This window comes from Carassius carassius, chromosome 29, assembly GCF_963082965.1.
Source record: "Carassius carassius chromosome 29, fCarCar2.1, whole genome shotgun sequence".
Lineage (NCBI taxonomy): Eukaryota > Metazoa > Chordata > Actinopteri > Cypriniformes > Cyprinidae > Carassius > Carassius carassius.
The window spans coordinates 10,894,815-10,908,847 of NC_081783.1; the positions used below are offsets into that span (position 1 = coordinate 10,894,815).

A 14,033-nucleotide genomic window follows, 5' to 3' on the forward strand; every position below is an offset into this window, starting at 1 on the left:
TCTCTGCTGTCATTTTTCATCAATTTAATTCATCGTTGCTGAATAAAATAATGATTTTTTTTTTTCCACAACTCACTACAAAAACCACATTCAGAAAAACAAAAGCATCCCAAACTGATAGGTGGCCATCTGCAAAATCAAGCAAATGAGCAATTACTGCATATGTGAAGCCCATGGAGATTTTGAAATTGAGGCATTTACTGACCGTGAAACAATTACAGGTAACAACCCATCATTTTCTGCAACAAGCATTTTGTGATTTCATGTAGTTAGTCATTATGTAAAAAGAGACTATTATTTAGACCCGATTATCTAGCTTTGCTCCTATCATGGACAAGGGGGACTTTATTCTTCTAAGCATGGCTTTCTGTTGCTATTTCTATTTATTAAAAAGTCAGGATAAATAGTAAGAAGCAGAAGCAGTTTCTTTAGGATGCACTTGGTTGACGAAGATTTCTCTTATCTAGAAACCACAAACAAATGACCTCAGTCCCAAATGCCCTTAGTCATTGTTTGTGGACCATTGCATGAATGTCACCCGTCAGGTTCTTTCTGCGTAGGAACAATGAGAGGGAGGGAGGAGTGTTGGTAATTTAAAAAGCTATATAACTACAGAGCCCTGGCTACAAAGATATAGCTGCCGAATTTCCCACTCTCGACTCGCACGACGACCGTGACCATGAAGTTTGCTATCCTGGTCTGCGTTTCTGTTCTCTTTTACCTCTCTGGTATGTATCAAAATTGTCATTTATAAATACAATCAAATGTGAATATCATCTGCTAAATGATTAAATTTAAATGTAATATTGTGTAATAATTATTAATTAAAACCAAATCCAGATTTATACTTACTCAAGCTAATACTATTGTTTAACATACATCATGTGACACTGATGTGTCACAATAAGTGTCATGTTTCAGATACACAATGTTTCTTTAACATATGGATGGTGACTTTACATCATTTGCTCACAAGATGAAACGTTTGTTATTTAGACCCATTATTCATGGACCCAGACAGACCCACTCTGTGATATTTTGGAATGGGTCCATGTTGTAGAGATCCATGATAGCTGACATGACACTGATGAGAACTGGGATACTGCCAGACCTTTTGCTGTTTTAAAAAATTAGAAAATATGAACAGAAACGGCAGAATCTAAAAGTTGTATAGTTGACATAGGGTTAGTTATCCTTTATCCAGCCTGATTCTCTGACCACAGCCTTCTGAAGTATTGAAGGAAAATGTATCCCTTTAATCTATGCAAATACGCTCAAGAACATTAAAGTCAAGGGCATTCATTGTATTTGAAGTTACAAAGATCATAACAAAAGGGAGAAAGAAAGAAAAAGACGAGCAAATACGTAACGTACCTGCTATTCAAGTTAAATGTACAACAGGTTAAAATTAATAGAAAGTACAAAACTTGCTTAGCCACTTTTTTTTTTTTTTCTCCGAAGTCTCTGGAATTTCAACAGGGAAAAACTAGTGCCTTTCCTGGTTTATTTCTCATAATAATATACAATTTTTAAATTTTATTTCCACAGTGGCAGAAGCACAACAGAGCGAGGTAAGTTAAAGTAAAACCAGTCATTTTAAAGTTACCAGATGTTGCAGTAACTATATCAGATTTTTTATGTTTTATGCTCAGCAAGTTTGCATTTATTTGAACAAAAATACACTAGAATTAAAATTGCTGTAGGGGAATTTACAGATAACCCAAGGACCAGATATGTCGCAATGAAGACCAAGAGTCAGAGATGAGTTCAATTAATAATAATAATTTTACTTTAAGAAAATAGTTTACAATTTCATCAGCAGAAGTCAGCTTCAATGCTCTCGACGGAGTTCGTAGGCCGCCCCCGTACAACTCAAAATCAACCACAGTTATACCCTGACAGAGGATACTAATTGCGTCAATACATAAGTCAAGAAAATTCTGATTGGTTCCAAAACCTAGATAAACTCTCCAAAGACGTATATCTGAAACGCTGGACACTGGCAGTTGATCGTTTGTCCTGGGACTGTCTGAGCTTCTCCCTGTACAGACAGATACTAACACACATACACAGAGAACTTATCTAAAATTCAAGGCTTTCTAGCATTGGCGAGTGTCTTATCATTACGGTTGGATACACACACATAATATGTGGACATTAATCTTGAGGAAAAATCTTTAATATCTCATAAGCGCACATAAGGTTACACATTTCACTCTTGCCATAAATTGATTAATAGTCAAACAAGAAATCATGTAATAATATAATTAATATCAGTATGAAAGATATGGCAACTCGTCATCCACTCCTTCATTGCCATACTCCAGTGTTTAGTGTAACACGTTCCTTCAGAAATAATGCTGATTTGGTGTTTAAGAAACATTTTTTTTTGGAAAACTGTCACACTGTTTTCAGGATTCTTTGATGATTAGAATTTTTTAGCATTTATTTTAAAATAGAAATCTTTTGTAACATTATACATGGTTTTTACTGTCACTTTTGATCAATTTAATGTGGCCTTGCTTATAATGATTATTGTCTTTAAAAATTAAATTTACTGACCCCAAACTTTTGAACAGCTGTAGAGTATAATCAAATAAAATGGAGGTAAAGTGTCATGATATTTGGTTTTATTTTGGGAATCTTTCTGAAATCTTCATAATAGGGGAACAATGTTCCTGATTTTGGATGTACTCGTGAGTACGTTCCAGTGTGTGGAGATGATGAAGTCACATACTCCAATGAGTGCATGCTACACTGGGAGAACAAGTACGTGAGCAATGTGTAAAAATGTACATCAATGTACAGCAATTCAATCAGTATTTATACCTCTTCTAACCTGTCTTCTCTCTTTAGGCAGCATAACAAGAACATCAGCCTAAAGCACAAAGGAGTGTGTGAGACCTCCTAAACTCACAGCGGTTACATCTATGGCATCCAAAATGGCTTTCCATTTAGATACTACAGCAACTACCAGTGATTTTCTGTCATATGTTAATCAGTATCATATAATGATGTATGCTATTGGAACTTTTTCAGACATCGCTTTGTCAACATGTAATTTCATGCAATAAAAATTAAGCATTTAAGAGCTTTATCTTATTAATAAATAAGAACTGTAATTCAAATAAACCATATTTATAATGTACATGTACTATGACTCTGTCCTTAAAAGGGAAAGCAAGAATTTGTATTATTTGTATTTAAAAAAAAAAACATCTTCAAAAAGCTAAAAAAATTATTATATGGATGAATACATGATTAGTTTTTGTTTCAATCATTCAAAAAAAAAAAATCATTGTATACATACACCAGCTTCAGCATATTTTCTATGATATAAATGTTTTTGTTTTCTGAATTGCATTTTATTTATACATTTTTTGAAGGCCATAAAGTAAAAAGTAAAAACATATTGAGGGTGATACAACTGTCCTTATATTATAATCATCTGATAATTATAATGTTAAAAAGAAGGAAAAAGTGGAAAGAAGTCCCAGGAGAACACTTCTAAAATATTTATTACAAATACATTTAGAAGTTGTCCTTTTTTGTTGAACACATTTTAAATGATCATTACTTATCATTTGCTCATCTAATTCTGTGAAAATTATTTAAATTTTTTTTTAAAAACTAGCGCTACAGCTGTAAAATTCTGATTTTAAGTTTTTGATTTGTTATTAAAATTATATTTAAATTCTTCTTCTTTCAATTGTTAAATAGCATGGTGAAGAAACTAATTTGTATGCCACCGTCTTAATGGAGCAACCAGACAAATCCATCATTTACAACTCAAATATTTTATTAGTTCACGGTGTTCCAAGAAAGCAGCAGCAGTACCAATTTATACCTGTTGCATTTTAACAACCACAGTGTCCACAAGTGCCAGTATCTCCGCAAAATAACCGTCCTGCTCTCCTACATCCTGCTCTGTGAGCACCAGTTCTTGGTACTGTTTTTGTAGTTCACTAAGAGAGGCTGTCAATGCGGGATTTTGTTTATATTGAGTCTGACATTGAGCCATCATGGCAAGCAGAGTGCGCAGAGCCTTCTCTCTGCAGTCATGCTCAGGTGACACTAAAAGCTCAGGCACAAGGCTGCACCACCCCTGCTCCACCAACACGGGCAGGAGGGAGACTTCAGCATACTGTCGCAAACGTTCCTGATGAGACGAATCTGGTATAAGGTCCATTCCCACCTGTGACATCAACTCCTTCAACACAAAGTACAACTTTTATTACTATTATTATTAGTTCTGCTGTTCTGGATGGTAGTGTATCAAGGTTTAACCTTATAAACAAATATATTAACCTTCTCAGTGATCATATCATAGAGAACTGTGATGATTCTCACACGCAGAGGTTCCGTCCCTGATGTTTGAAACAGTTCGCTAAGCACCTGCACACCACCAAGTTTCAAAAAGTGACTTTGTGCAAATGGGAAGTGACGCAGGAGTGATGCCACAGCAAATAACACCTGTGTTAAATCAGAATGTCAACAGTTAATGGTGCATTCTTCGACATTAATAAATAATAACTATTGACTACCCATATTAACAGCATAATGCCCATGGTTTCTGGTTGGTCATACCTTTTTCTTTACAGTTATTGGTTGCTGAGTGCCAAGCAATGTCAACAGTTTCTGTAAAGCACCACCTTCTATTGCCTCAACTTGCACTGATGGATTACTAGAAAAATGTAGATGACAATGGATTGCGTGTGTCAATGTAAATGTGCATTCAGGTTTCACAAAATGTACAGAATCCGCTTGACCAAATTAGACCTGTTGCCAAATTTGCATTGTGAAATCCCTCCTGACTGCATGGATTTCTAATGAAATCACTGGATTTCGGCCCACAAAGCTGAAGTTATCAGTAAACATGACCACCCTTTAAATAATGTGTAAGCAGCCGTTTTGATGGAGGAAAATGCCACTTACCTTGAAACAGCAGATCCAAGCACAAACGCAGCACTCTCTTGGAGACGGATGTCTGTACTGTTTAAAACATGTATAACCAGTTGCATACCTCCCATGGACACCAAATTCTGGGCATTATCTACCTATAAAAGGGATTCAGTAACTTTGATAAACAGTGAACTGTATTTAAAAGACATTTTGTTTTAGAAACATAACTGAGGGTTGACCTGGTGCACAAGGTACTCCAAATCAAGAAGTGCCCTGATTTTTTCCTCAGTTGTGCTGTTGGTATTATTAAATTGATTTAAAAGCCTCCTCATAACTTGAACATCTGTTTCCACAAGCATGTCGAGTTCCTCCATGTCTTTTTTCAGCTCTTCGATGGGGCGAAATTGAGCCCTCACTGCATTCACATCCTATAATCAAACAACTTGATTAAAAAAAAAAAACTCAAATAACAAAGCCAAATGGCTAGTGCTAAACTGAAATGAACATACTTGTTTTGAGTCCACAGGATCATCCATTCCTTCTTTAAACTTTTTCAAAGCCTCTTTCAACTCTTCAGATGTGAATGATGGGCTGTGAATGTTCATCATCCCTTGCCTGCTCCAATGATGCATAAAAAGCTATGTGATACACATATTTATTTTAGATTGCAACATTCTTCTAATCGCTATACCTATTTCCATCTCTCCAGTATTTGAGACCTTCTTCCTCTCCCATCTTGACCTCTCTTTGGCCCGTCTGAAGATTCAATCTGACATGAGAGCCTGCTGGAACTGCAAGACCTACATTTAAATACAGACAAATAAGGAATTGATCTGTTCACAACAGTCAGCATGGGAATAAACACACCTGGTTTGAGAGTTTGCCACTTGTCTGTAGGTCTGAACACCTCCAAATCTTCAGAATCGTCATCCTCTAATAGTGTCTCTTCACCCTTGTTATGATCATCAGAGCCTTCTTTGATGGACAGGGCTGATGGTGACTGAGAAGCCAAAAAATATAATGTTATTAAAGTGTTACAATAAAATAAATACTAAGATGTGCAACAACAGATCTCACCTTCTTATTGTGGGCACATACGAGATGAACACGGACAAGCCAGAGGGCGACTGACAATCCAAGTCTCCACTTCTTTTGCATTATACGTCTGGTTATCAATATCTTGTACGAAAAAAAAAAGAAAAGAAAAGAAAATCGAAATCTACGCGCAGATAAATCATGAAAAATAATCTGATAAACAAATCACACGTCATCTATGCACAGGAGACCAGCTGAAAGTAAAATATATTCTAAATCTTTGGCGATGCAAGGTTACTAAATTAACTCATTCCAGATTTGCCCGTTCTACGTAAAAAATATCAAAATGTTTTGTTTAAGCACGTTGATATACCGGGTTCAACGTCAGCACCATCCAGAAATAAACAAGTAGAAACCACGTGCATTTCTGCAGTCCATCCTGACGGAATACGTGAACCAATCAGTCTACTGCAAGTGAGTATTTTTCGGAAAACGTCATTCTTTCTGGTCGCGATGATTGGCTAAAGGAAGATGCACCTTTTCATGACACAATAAAAGGAAAGTTCAACCGACCGCTTTTTATTATTATTAAACATAAATTGTAATCTATATATTTTTCTATTACGTCTTTAAAATAGGACAAGGCTATTAATGTTATGTTAACTTCCTGTTAATTACGTATATATGGACCCCCCCCCCTCAATCAGCAATAAGGCTATAGTAATAACTAATGGTTATATAAACGTACCATTTGCACAAATACTGCTGAAGCAGAATTTATAAAATGTCAATACTGTACTCAGTATACAATAACACAATGGCTTATACACTGCATGTTTGTAAACGGTTGTAAAACAGAAAAAATAGGCACACAAGTTGAAAAAAAGTTAATGAATTAATTAGGCTGGATTAGTTCAGTTTTTAATTTTTTAATAAATAGTTCAAATAGTGAACTGTATTACAAAGTATTAATACAAGTATAACAGTAAACTTTTCTACAAAGCATGTGCATAGAAAGGACAAGCCACAAAATAATGTTGTAAATTATACACTTGTAAAATACATACACAATATCCTTTTTTTTTTAACTATGAAAAGCAATGACAAAGGATTCACATTTTACATTAGCCAAACTACTGTTGAGCACACTCGTTTGCCATAGTTTTTTCTGAGCTAACGTGAGTGGGCTGTTGGTACTTTCTCCTCTTCTTTTCAGTTCTCCAGTTCTCCTCCGCTTCACTGTTTTGACGAGTTTGATCCTCATTCTTGCTATTGGAGTCACTTACAGCAGACCTACAGGGCAAATCATTCAGTTTGTGGTGGTTCAAAATACAGACCTCAAGTGCTAAAATGTAAATGTCATAAAACAGCATCAAGTTAATTACAACTTCCATTACTGCTACTGCCACAGGAGTGTTTGTTAAAAGTTCAACTTTTAATTATTGCAAATTACTGTAACTAACATTACTGCTACAGACACATGAGTGTTTTTTTAAATTAAACATTTTAATGTCACTGTCAAAAAGGTCTGACGGTTGAAGTGCAAAATGTTAACAACTATGTATTTAAATTTCAAATATTAGGCTACATTTCACAATGTTTTAACAGTCCATCTTCGCATAGTGTAGTCATTAAACCAAGATCAAATGAGCTTAAATGTCAAAATAAGTTCCTTCGAGCTATAGGGTTCCTGAGAGGCAGAGCGGGAAGTGACGGTCGAGGAGTGAGTGTTCTCATAAAACCCAGGAAGAGGAAGATGACAAAGACTGTAAAGTTGACACAGCGCAGGAGAAAGGAGAATGGTTGGCATGCAGAGGTTGGCACTGACCTGGGTGCATCGGGAATGCAGACTGGGGGATCGTCGCAGATTCGAACAGACTTGCTTTCACGGGGGTTGGGTTCTGGAGGTTGTGCGGACTGCAACGGGATCACAACCGGCTTCTCAACGGGATGACTGAGGGTTTCTTCCTCTGTATTTTCACTGGAGCCTTTGCTTGGCTCAGTATCCATGGTTGTAGTTTCCTCTTTGCTAGATGCTGACTTCTCCTCTGGAACAGGTACAGGAAACTTCTCCCGTCGGCGTTTCTGTACTTGTGCTTTGTTCACCTCTGAATACATATGGGTACATTTATTACCAGCATATAATTGCAGCACAAAGATGAATTATTTCAGCAGTTAACCAATAGAGTGCAAAAGTACCCACCCACTTTTTCAGTGGCCTTTCCTATACTTTTTTTTAGGAAAGTCTTCATGAAAGAGTTCATGAACCAAACCAACCAGCTAACCATACCAGCCTCTTTCACAGTGCCTCGTGGAAATGGATGCTAAAGAGTGCTTTTTTTAATTCGCTTGGCATGATTCTAAATTGGTGCAAAGTTCTTTGCACAATTATACCAATGATTAACATCTTCGTAGATCACAGTATGTCACTCTTGAGAAAAAGAAAGTAATTTTTACTTTCGGACACTGACTGTTGCACTCTAATCTGACTTATGTACAAAACTAAGGTTCAGAGATGAAGAAAAAAATTACCATTAGGTGTATATTTCATCTTTAGTTCTTCAAGTTTGACTTGGAGCCTCATATTGTCACTGTGTCTTTGTTTTAGTGCTTGCTCTGTGCCATAGAGTTTCCTCTCCAACTCCAACACTCTCTGACTTTCAGAGAGAGCCTTCATTCTTGCCATGGACAACTCGTCCTTCAGTTTCTCTGCATCCTTCCTATACACATACATATCATATGCTTTGAAAGAGTCTGAGGTAACACCACCAGTACAAATAATTAATGAGAGATCACTTACTTTGAATTTGAAAGTTGCATTTTTAATAGGTCTGTGTAATAAGTCTCATCCACAAGTTCGCCCTCTTTAGAGGGGGCAGGTGGATGCTGGTCTTTTACGGTCATCTGTTGGTGACAAGAGTTAATAATATTAGTTTCTCAAACTGTAATATTTTTACTTTCTATATTGAATGTAATATGCAAAGCTCACCTTCTCTTTCTCCAGTTCTCTTACTTTCATCATCAGGCTTTCTATCTCATTGTTCTTTTCAGATAACATGAATTGCAATCGTTCAAGCTGTGCTGGGTCAGCCCTGTTGCCCTGGAGCTGCATAAGGGTGGCTATCTGCATCTAAAACAGCAGACAAAAGGAAAAATTAAAAATACAACCTAAAATAAAACATAAAACATTTGTCATAAAACATTAATTACCTTCATGCGGTGCATATGTTGCTTGGTAAGAGCATGCTGCTTTTGTAGAGACTCGTGTTGTCGTTTCATGCTGTTCAGCTGCCGCTCCATCTCTGCTCTCTTGTCCTCTAACTGCAAATCCAAATATTTTGTGTCATGGCACAAAGGAATTTAAGTATAACCCCTTGAAACATTTAGTAATAACCATTTCTATATATATTAACAGTTTATAGCAATTTTACTATGTATTTTTTAACCAAAAAAAAGGGGTATTGCATAGGTATTATAAAATGTTTTTCAGATGCTTTCAAAATTAAGCTAGAGTTATAATGAAATCTCTTAGCAGACATAAATGTCATAAGTACGGTAGTAGAAGCAATGCTTAATTATGTACCTCAGAAAACAAGGAATTGCCTTTGCTGTTTGGATCTTGTGCCTGCTGCAACACCTGTTCCAGCTGGATTTGAAGGTCTTGGTTGGCTTCACGAGCTTTCTACATTGAAAAGAACAAATAATGTCATTTTATTAATTAAATCTAAAATTATTAATCTAAAAAAAAAATAATAGATCTTTCACTTGATTATGTTTTACACTGAATCAGCGAAGAAAATGTGCATCAGAATTCTGTTTTTTCAACTTTCTATTTATCAACCCCCCCCCCCCCCCCCCTCAAAAAAAATAAAAATCAAGCAGCACAGCTGCCACCAACACCAAAAAAAAATTTCATCAGCACCAAATTAACATCCAAAATTGATTCCTGCAGCATCATGTGACACTAATGACTGTAATAATGGCTGCTGAAAACCACAGCTTTGCCATCACAGGAATAAACTACATTTTGAAATATATTAAAATACAAAAAAAGTTCTCTTAAAGGGGTCATATGATGTGATTTCAAGTTTTCCTATCTCTTTGGAGTGTTACGAGCTTATGGTGCATAAAGAAGATCTGTAAAGTTGCAAAGATTAAAGTCTAAAATCCAAAGAGAACAGAAGATTTGCATTACGCCACCCAAATTTTCACACAAAGAAAGGTAACTTTTATTCTCGCTGATACAGCCGGCTCCATGTTGTGGAGGACACGCTGTGTTTCACTGGTTTTCTAAAAGAGGACACACTAGAACTAGAAACACTAAAAATCAATGGTTAAATTGTATTTACAACACTGTTCCAGAACAGTTCGACCCAAATATTCAGATGTGTGCTGCGCATTTTATGGAGGGTGAAGACCGTTTCCTGAACCAGTAGCCTAAAGTGCCTCTGTGGCACAACAGTTGTTTCTATAAAGCGAGGCAGTTCCAACTTTGCAAGGACAGTCTGCCACTTCTGACTCACAGCCTTTAAATAACGTTAGGTTTTTTATATTTAAATAATTTGCCACTGATGATTCAAATGTGAGTTTTGAGCAGTATAGAGTACACTTCTTGTTTCTCCCATCACAAATGCAGACATAGTTTTATGTATACACAGTGATATACGCAACGCATAAAGAGAGTATAAGTCATTATAATCAGTAATTACATCCCCACTGAATGCAACAAATGCCTTGATTGTAATGGGTTTTTACTGGTTTTGTCTAGTATAGTGATGTCCGGATCGAGAACGAATCATTCTTTTTAAATGGATCGAACCAGTTCACCAAATCAAACTGAATCGTTTGAAATGGTTTGCGTCTCCAGTATGCACTAATCCACAAATAACTTAAGCTATTCAGTTCATAAACGTGCCTGACACTGCCTCTGATACAAAAAATAAACTAATCTTGAGTCAATCAGTTACTCCTAACAGTACATTGACTGAACTGCTAAAGAGAACCGATGATGGGATGTGCACGAGCAGAGCAGCTGGATTGAGTCTTGTCCTGTTGGGAGACGGCATGACAGTTTGTTAAGAGGTGTAACATTTCCATCACACGCTTGCGGCATTTGGTCAATCTCAATGCACGGATAGCTGGCCAATCAAAGCTCACCTTTTTAGAACGATGAGTTTTGTCCAAATCAACGCATTTCAGAAAGGCGGGGCATAGAGGAGAAACAATAATGTACTATATATGGAAAATGTGTTTTTTGAATCTTAAACTGCATAAACACATTGCATTACACCAAATACACAAAATAATGTGCTTTTTAGCAACGTCATATGACCCCTTTAAATTGTAATATTTCACATTATTACTGTATTTTATCAAATAAACGCAGCCTTGGTGAGCCACAAGAGCGGCTCACCAAGGCTGCGTTTATTAAAATATAAATATAAAAAAGTACTTCTATTAAAATATCTTACCGACATTATTTTAAAAGGTAGTGTAAATACAGGTTGTTGTTTTTTCTAAAATGTTTACTATAGACATGCCTCCAAAGCATTGTAGCAGGACACTGCCTCTTTCTCTCTCTCTTCCTTCTCTTCTGTGAGTCTCTCTAGTTGTCTTTGGAGGGTGGTGTTGGCCAAATGTAATTGCTCTTCTTTGTATCTTGCCTCCTGAAGCTCCTGCTCCAAAGTCTCCTGCAAGACAAGGTCACACTTCAGCACCAAGTGCACACTGACATTTCTAATTTCTATGAAACCATGTTCTTCAATTAAAAATAAAGATAGTGAAGTACTTTACCATTGCTGATTCCATATTCATATTCTGCATTTGCAGCTCAAGGATCTCTGAGGACATGGTTTCATGTGCACGTTCTGTAAGGACACGAAGTTCTTCGGTTTTGCTGTTTAGGGCTTCAGACTGCTGGTCCAACTTGTGTCTCATCTGCTTCCCAGCAAGTTGAGCCTCCTCTAAATCGGTCTTAATTTTTTCCAACTACAAAGAAAGATATGAGATATTTATTTTCAGGACAATAAGTTACACAATGAGTAAGTTTTTGAAATTATGCTTTTTTTGCTACTACTTTAAATTTAAAATGGTTTATAGGTTTCCTGCCCACTCACCCCTTTATCAAATTATCAGAAATAATTTTAACACAAAAAAAGTTACATACTTGGATTTAAATGGATTAAAACATTGAAGATAAATGAATCCAATGGCAACTTCTGGTTCATAAATAGAGAAGAAAATAAAACACTACTTTTGAAGATGAAAACAGTAAATATACTGACCTTATTTTTTAAATCACTGAGCTCAAGTGCATGGTTCCTCTCCAGCAGAGTTTGTTGCTGCTCCATTTGATGTTTCTGTTGGGTTTTGACAAGATCAAATTCTGATCGCAGACTCTCCAGCATCCGGGCCTTTAACTCAGTTTCCCTTTGTAACGAGTATTTCTCTTGTTCCAGGGCCTGCAATTAGAGAACATGGTAAAATTTTATTTTACCACATTTAAGGACTCGTTAACAGATAAACAGTACTGTCAATTGTCATACTGTGGCGATAAAATGCTGGGTAAGTACCTCAATGACATTGGACATCTCAATTCGTTGTTCCTCCAATTTGTTGTGCAGATCCATTTTGTCATCCAAGAGTTGAAGTCCATACTGCCCAGCCCTCTGAAGAGCCTCTTCTCCTTCCTGGACCTTCCGCCGCAACACTTTAATCTCATCCTCTAGATCTGACATCTAAAATCAGAGAATATGTTATAATTTACCTGTGTAGAGGAATTTGTACTCTTTTTGTCTCTCTCATGAGATATAAAAATATATAACGTATATGTGTGTGTGTGTCTTTAAAATGTTTGCCCCACTACGTTACAGCCCATTCACTTTCATTTCATCTTTGTCCTAATAGTAACAGTGATTCTCCTATTTTCATTTAAGAAAGAATGTCAAATAGGTCAGGAACAGCATGAGGATGAGTAAATGATAACATAATCTGATGTTTTTATCACTATAGCGTTAAACACATTAGTTTGTTACGAAGCGCTAACTGCGAACTTCGATACAAAAACATCGCGTGGCACTAGTAATAAGAACGTTTTTATAATGTCACATTTAATTCACAGCTACACAACAAAATAAATATCTAAAAGTGTTTACATTTAGGTTTCAAATTTGGCGATACCAACCTTATACTGAAGAATGAAATGCCCTAACCGCTTTCTAGCTCTAGAAGTTTGTTTCAAACGGCTAGTTTGAATTCTGCAGCAGTCGTCAATCACGTATCGCGAGAAAACACGAGATTTACTATCCTTTACAAAACACCCCAATAGCGCCCTCTAGTCTCTCCAATCTCACTCAGTGGTCATACATTTAACTGAGAATGCTTTATTTAAACAAGAACATAGTATACAAAAAAAAAATTTTTTTAATAATGACTGGCTGGGATACAACAAATACAATACCATTCAAAAGCAAGATTATTTTATGTTTTCATAAGAAGTCTCTTTAATGTTGTTTTAAAGGAAACCCTAACATTCTTTTTTTCAGGATTATTTGATTAATTCGAAAGGACAGTATTTATTAGTTTGTTTGTTTTTTGTAGCATTATAAATGTTTTACTATTACTGAGTAATAGTTCTGTTACTGATCAATTTAATGTGTCCTTCCTTGCTGAATAAAAGTATAAGTTGTAAATTGCATTTCATTATTTGTGTGGGTCTATTTAAAGTCCTGTCCTTGGTATAAATGACATTGTAATAAACAATGGTTATGAAACAGAATATATGAAGTATTTTGAATGACATTAGTGCACTGGAAAATTAGGTGTTTTTAACTTCAGGAAGTGTGAGGGTGGAGGGAGTTACACATCACTTAACATACATAGGGTTCCTGGGGAGGTTGTCAACGGGTCCAAATTCCTTGCTTTTAGTTTCTAAATACACTGAGTTGGCAAACAACATGGCCCTATTTAAACCAGGTATTAACACCTTTCTTGGGTGACCTGATCACAAGAACTGATCAGATTTGTAAATGTTAAATACCAGGTGTAGAACCCATGAATCACATCCTCATACTTCTTGTGTCATTTGGATAAGGCCA

The 14,033-nt window shown here is 36.1% G+C and overlaps 3 protein-coding genes across 3 annotated transcripts; 1 reads left to right on the top strand and 2 right to left on the bottom strand.

Moving 5' to 3' along the window:
- The first annotated feature begins 599 nt into the window (after positions 1 to 599).
- LOC132110124 (protease inhibitor 2-like) lies at positions 600 to 3,148 on the top strand. Its single transcript, XM_059516721.1, has 4 exons — positions 600 to 728; positions 1,549 to 1,571; positions 2,666 to 2,769; positions 2,857 to 3,148. The coding sequence occupies exons 1-4, from the start codon at positions 680 to 682 to the stop codon at positions 2,909 to 2,911; spliced, it is 231 nt and encodes a 76-aa protein (XP_059372704.1). The 5' UTR covers positions 600 to 679; the 3' UTR covers positions 2,912 to 3,148.
- A 630-nt stretch (positions 3,149 to 3,778) lies between these two features.
- Positions 3,779 to 6,060, bottom strand: LOC132109311 (nucleotide exchange factor SIL1-like). The gene is made up of 9 exons (XM_059515320.1): positions 5,980 to 6,060; positions 5,770 to 5,902; positions 5,594 to 5,693; positions 5,412 to 5,517; positions 5,142 to 5,330; positions 4,936 to 5,057; positions 4,588 to 4,684; positions 4,309 to 4,473; positions 3,779 to 4,210 (listed from the first exon to the last, which is right to left on the bottom strand). The coding sequence occupies exons 1-9, from the start codon at positions 6,058 to 6,060 to the stop codon at positions 3,842 to 3,844; spliced, it is 1,362 nt and encodes a 453-aa protein (XP_059371303.1). The 3' UTR covers positions 3,779 to 3,841.
- A 776-nt stretch (positions 6,061 to 6,836) lies between these two features.
- On the bottom strand, positions 6,837 to 13,263 carry spdl1 (spindle apparatus coiled-coil protein 1). Its single transcript, XM_059515841.1, has 12 exons — positions 13,121 to 13,263; positions 12,510 to 12,674; positions 12,222 to 12,398; positions 11,731 to 11,925; positions 11,474 to 11,627; positions 9,521 to 9,615; positions 9,148 to 9,258; positions 8,927 to 9,067; positions 8,738 to 8,841; positions 8,470 to 8,657; positions 7,766 to 8,045; positions 6,837 to 7,230 (listed from the first exon to the last, which is right to left on the bottom strand). The coding sequence occupies exons 2-12, from the start codon at positions 12,672 to 12,674 to the stop codon at positions 7,071 to 7,073; spliced, it is 1,770 nt and encodes a 589-aa protein (XP_059371824.1). The 5' UTR covers positions 13,121 to 13,263; the 3' UTR covers positions 6,837 to 7,070.
- Positions 13,264 to 14,033: the final 770 nt, after the last annotated feature.